The sequence below is a fragment of the Cicer arietinum genome, chromosome 4 (genome assembly GCF_000331145.2).
Source record: "Cicer arietinum cultivar CDC Frontier isolate Library 1 chromosome 4, Cicar.CDCFrontier_v2.0, whole genome shotgun sequence".
NCBI lineage: Eukaryota > Viridiplantae > Streptophyta > Magnoliopsida > Fabales > Fabaceae > Cicer > Cicer arietinum.
The window spans coordinates 12,403,615-12,409,678 of record NC_021163.2 but is presented as its reverse complement, the minus strand read 5'-3'; the positions used below and the strand labels follow the sequence as shown (position 1 = coordinate 12,409,678).

At 30.9% G+C, this 6,064-nt stretch overlaps 1 protein-coding gene across 1 annotated transcript; it reads right to left on the bottom strand.

Moving 5' to 3' along the window:
- Nucleotides 1-2,698, bottom strand: LOC101501799 (homoserine kinase). Its single transcript, XM_004496523.4, has 2 exons — nt 1,403-2,698; nt 1-511 (listed from the first exon to the last, which is right to left on the bottom strand). The coding sequence occupies exon 1, from the start codon at nt 2,544-2,546 to the stop codon at nt 1,425-1,427; it is 1,122 nt and encodes a 373-aa protein (XP_004496580.1). The 5' UTR covers nt 2,547-2,698; the 3' UTR covers nt 1-511; nt 1,403-1,424.
- Nucleotides 2,699-6,064: the final 3,366 nt, after the last annotated feature.

Here is a 6,064-nt window from a genome sequence, read left to right as displayed (position 1 = left end):
TTGTGTAACATTGACCTATTTTTCATTCAAATACTGCAAGTTCAATAAAATCTTGAATAACAAGCTGTAAGGATTAATCAAACAACCATTACATCAGCCCAGAAGCGAACTTTCAAATTAAAATCCATTCCTGATGTGAGCCTCCGCACATTTTCTTTAAGTTTTACCGGGAAAGAACTACAAAATTTTGGCACTGAAATGGTACGTAAAAAAAACCTTTTACATACTATTCAAAAGCAAAACTAACAGAAAAATAAGGAAAGACTACAAACGATTTCTTATTGAGCTATCTCTTAAAACATGCCTTTTGTGACCTGATGCATGTCTTTCATAATTATTATTACTATTCATCTATCTAGCAGCTCCCAGCTTGGTTTTAATGTTTCTCTTTTTATTCAAACCCCCACACAACAATGTTGCTTCTTTGATCAAATACACATAACAAGTCAGCACGTACAATGCCACTCCATCGAGAAGCATAGAAAAATCCAATTTGGGAATCTACAAGTCTCTGGCAATGGTTAACACAATAAGTTAGATATCAGCAGTACAAGATCAAGTAAGCTGAAGCAAATTTGGCAACCAAATTGTTTTAGACATATGTATAATATATTCACAGGCTACAGATAAGAAAAGCGGTGCCATACTTGTAGGGAATTTCAGCCATGAAATTCACATAAAATAAAGGAAACCTAGCTAATTCACAAACCATAAAAAATTCTTAAACTGCACATTGGATACCGGAAGAATTTTTAATAAGCTTGGAACATAAATGAATGAAGTATATGAATTTTGGTGAGGAGTGAGGACAGCAACACCTTGGAGATTTGGTTTTCGAGAATAACAATATGACATCCTCAGACAACAAGTAGCATCGATTAGTGATAACAAATAAAATAAGTATTAGAAACGGCATTTCTTTCTTTCATGTATCTCCATTTTTTCTGGTTTGGATGAGGATGGAGATTGGGGGCGGGGCAGTTGTAGCCTTGTAGAAGCCACATCACATAAGCAAGAAAAAGTAAACTGAATTGTAACTCGGTATACTTGACAAGTTTGTAGTATGGTAAAAAAAATTGTTATTTTAAAGCACACATATCCTGTTAATTTAACAGAGTCCACTAATCTATTTGCTCCGGAAAGGAGATCCATTCAAAATTCAAGAAACAGTCAGAGATCAAAAAGTGCTTTGCATCATCACGGCCAACACAGATTATAAACATTTCCTTTGTTTCCTTGAGCAAAGATTCAAGACAAATGAATATTGTCCAAAGGTTTCAATTGATGCAACTGTGATATGAAAAGCTATATTTTGGGGACTATAACATCATCAATCACTATGACCATGAAATAAAACACAAGCGATCTATGAGTATGATAGAAATAGAACATATCTACCTACCTACTCACAAGCTACAACGAAATCAAAGGTGATCGCTACTAATAAGTCTAGCACCGACGCGATCGAGCTGCTTGACATTAGCAGAAGCCTTCAAGTTTCCTTCCTTATGAAAAGCCTGAATCATCTGTTTGGCAATGAGATGACCCTTTTGCTCATCATCTGTGATAGCAACAGCTGTAGGTCCGGCACCGCTGATGGTGCAGCCAAATGCTCCAGCTTCAATGGCTGCCTTCTTAACAGCATCCATCCCTGGAATCAACGGTGCACGTCTCGGCTCAACAATCTTATCCGACGACAAGGCTTTCCCCAATCCAACTACATCCCCATTCAACACAGATGCCACCAAAGCACCTGCCTGACTACAATTCCACACATGGTGTGGCATCCCTATCTCCAAAGGCAATGCAGCCCTCATCTTCTTCGTCGGAGCTTCGAATTCAGGTGTTACAAGTACAAAAAAAAGCTCTTTTTCAGAAGGGAATTTCAGCCTCAACAATTCCAACGGTTCATAATTGCTTATGAGAACGAAACCACCCATGATCGATGGTGCAACATTGTCAGCATGGTAACCTGAAACCTTCTCTTCTGATTTCAACGAAGCTAAAACGAGGTCGTCAACGGTTAATCTTTTACCGAATAACTCGTTGACTGCAACTGCGGCTGCAGCTGCGCTTGCCGCACTAGACCCCAACCCACTCCCTAAAGGTAAACCCTTATACAGTGAAAGTGAAAGACCAACGGATCGAATACCTAGCATTTTCATCGCTTCGATTGCGGCGATACCGGCGCAATTCCAGAGAGGGTTTTTGCTGAGTTTGCTGATGTTAGGTGAAATTTCAGAGATGGATATCTCGCCAGGGTGAACATTAGGATCAACCCTAATTGAAACTGTGTCGCCAATACCATCAACTGCGCAACCTAGGAAATCGAAACCTGGTCCTAGATTCGCTACAGTCGCCGGAGCAAAGGCTTTGACGGATGAAAACACTGGTTGTGGCTCATTTGTGAAGGTGAGTGTGACGGGGCTCTGTGCGTTGCTGCATCTGATTCTGAAAGTTGATGAAATCGTTGCTCTGTTTTTGCTGATGCCTTTTGAATTTGAATGGAGTGAAGTTGGGAACCGTGTTGTTGTTATTGCAGCCATTGTATTGAGACGATAGAGGTGGCAGTTAGAGGATCGGTTGTTGGAGGTAGAGCTCGACGATGGGGAAAAAATACGGTGGCGCTGGTGGACTGCTTGTGTGTGTACAAGAAGGAAGGAGTTCAAAGACGGAATAAATAAATGAAAAACAAAATAGAAAAAGAACTAATTAAATTATATACTATATTTGTTAAATACTCAAATGATATATATATTTTGTGTGTGTACGGTGTCCCCAAATAATTTTTAAGTATTTCAATGATATATAGGTTTGAACTATTTTATTACCATAATTTAACTAATATAAATTATTGGATAAGAAAATACAAAAAATGAATAAACTTAAGTTTGTTGGTCAAATATTTTTATTAAAATTATTTACGTGATAATATATTTTTTATTTTACAATTACATGTTTTTAAGTTTTGATAGAAAGGTCAAAGCTAGAGAATTAAAATTACAATTTTAAAATAAGGGGTAGAATTGCCGAATTGTGTAACTTAAAGATTCAAAATATATTTTAACTTAAAATATTATATCAAACATTAATTGAATGAATGAGTCACATCAACACCAACAACTATCCTCCAATTGGAAATTGGATTTAATGCAGTTGGTGCTCTTGCATTTACTACGATAAGGATGTTGGTGATTCTCAGATCTTGATCCGATGGTATGAAAAAATATTTTTATTTTTATTTTATAATTTAAAAACCGAGCTTAAATATAAAACGTTGGATCAACATCGAACGATAGACAATCACTAGTGTCCAACTATATAAATGCATGGCATTTTGACTTCTGCAAATCAGGATCCCCTCCAATTTGACATTATTATTTGATTTAATTCACAAATAATACATGGGATTTTCTTTTTCTTTTGGTTGGGCAAAACCAAAACAAAATAGTACAAATATTCTTCCTCTTTTCGTCGTTTTCAATTATTTTCATTCTTTTTCATTTTTTGAGGAGACACACCAAATTCGATTCTTATCTGCTCCGTTAATTTCAATTATAAAGTAGTAAATGACAATTATTTGAATTTGACATTAAATGGGAAAAAATGTAACTTTTTTTCCCAATAAATGCTAGTTTTAAGTGTGCAAGTCCATAGCTCATAGTAGTCAGGGGTGAAAACCCAGGAGGTCAGCTTGAAAGACTGAAATATGGTTATGATTAATTTTTTATGTCTAAATATAATATATAAAAGTGGCCTGAAAATATATTTAAAAATTTTATTCACGTTAATGATTTTTCTAACAAAATGATTTTTTAAAATCTAAAACAAACACTCTCTTAAACACTAAAAAATGATTTTTTGGTTCAAAAAATGAATTTTTTCCTGAAACAAACCTATCTATTATTGTCTCTGAAATAAATCATCTCAAACAAACTCGGACATATTCAATAATAATATAATTAATATTATTATCAACTTTAAAATACTTCTAAAGGGACTGCACCTATTTTATGCATTTTTTTATTTTACTTTTTTTTACAAATTCACATATATTGTTTTGATTTAAAATTTATTTTTATTTATAAAATCTAAAATTAGTAAAACTTCAATGAAGTTTCTAGAAGATTTTTAAGAGATTTTACAAAGACCTTTACTAAAGAAATACAAAGATAAAAGAAGAAAAAAAGATTTTGAAATAGTAAATATGAAATGTTACATATATAATAATATGAACGATTCAACTTAATAAAAAAATAGAGCAAAAAATAACGGAGAGAATATGGAAAGACTGAACTTAATAAAGAAAGGGAGAAGAAAAGAACATGATGAATAAGGAAATGTTGTTGAATATTAAACCACGAATGATTGATAGTCTAATAGATAGACTTTAAAATAGAAAATAATATTATTGATAAATAATAATAATAATAATAATAATAAATAAAATTAATAAATAATAATAAATAGATTTAATAATATATATATATATCGATCTGTCAAGCCTAATAAGTTTTTTTTATAAGCATGAGTCTAGCCTATTTAAATAAATAGATTTTAAAAATATTATGAGTCTAACTTTTTTATTAAACAGGTTATATCAGCCCATAAGTAGGTCATGTTATAGGTCATGACGGACGGTCTAACTTATTTTCATCCCTAATAGTAAAGAGTTTTGAAGTGAAAACAGTAACAATCATAGTAAATAAAAATTTGAAATGTATCCGTTTTTAAATTTAGACTTAAAATACTTTTCTAAATATAAACTTGGAAATTTAGGGATTGAATATTTTTTTTGTTTTACTAACATGGGCCAAGTTGATTCACAACATACATCTTTTTTCCCCTTTTATTAGTCTGATGTAAGATTCCACTTGAGAAGTTATCACCTAAAAGTTATATACGTAGTTAGAAGAATGTTTGCATCGAAGTATATGATCGTCTAAAATATTTTTGGGATCATATTTTAATCTCAAAAGTTGTTGAGCCTCTAATAAAAAGAAAATATAATTTTAATAATTAAAAAAATAGTAAACTAAATTTTAGTCTCTATAATATTTCATAATTTTATTTTTAATTTTTATAAAAGAATTATAAACTTTTTATTTACTACAAAAATGTACTTATTTAGTCTATATTTAAAAAAAAAATTGTAAAAAATAATAGTTTTAGTCCTTATAAAATCAAAATAAAGACTTGAATCATATTAAAAAAATTATACACAAAATATAAAGGTCATAATTTTGTAGAGATTAAAAATATATTTAATCCAAAAAAATTCACTATCATTTTATTATATTATAAAAATTAAAATATTTTTAGACCCGCACCAATTGAGATTCATGTGCTAATGGACTACTTGCACTGTCCAATAGTTGACCTTGTAGAAGTAGTTGTCTAAAGTTTTATCAAAAACTATTTATTCAAATAAATTATTTTCATCGTATATCGTTAATTGTATTCAATATTTTTATGCGTTGATTTAAGTGTTAGTCGATGTCTAGCTTACAATATCTTAGACGTTGTTCCACGTAGCTAGTTTGGTTGGTAAGTTAAAAAACATCGTAAGAATATTAAAAAAGAGGATTCAAGTTTAAATCCAAAAAGCTAACGTAACCACTAATTTATAACAATTGTTTATCATTTCCTTATGTTATTAGTTTGTTCTATCCATCAAACTATATATTATAAAATTTTATTATATTATATGGTCAATAACATAATAAGTGATGCTTTGTACATATAGCAAAAAGTATACATATAATTTAAATTTATGTTACGAATAATAATCTGTATAAAATAGATTGGTGTTAGAGTTTACAGTAACAATAAAACTCTCAAATAGTTTCAAGAGTCCCAAATTTAAATTTTTATTTTTATTTGTTTTGAGGGTTGAGGATTCAAGTTTAAATCCAAAAAACCAACGTAACCACTAATTTATAAAAATTGCTTATCATTCCCTTATGTTATTCCTTCTTAAGGTTGTTTTTATTTCAAAATCTAGTGAAAATTGTGGTGATCATTGTGATATGCACGTGTAGTTACAATATTTGTTGTTGTCACA

Excerpts from the sequence above, each read along its gene's own strand:
- LOC101501799 (XM_004496523.4), bottom strand. The coding sequence starts at position 2,546 with ATGGCTGCAATAACAACAACACGGTTCCCAACTTCACTCCATTCAAAT.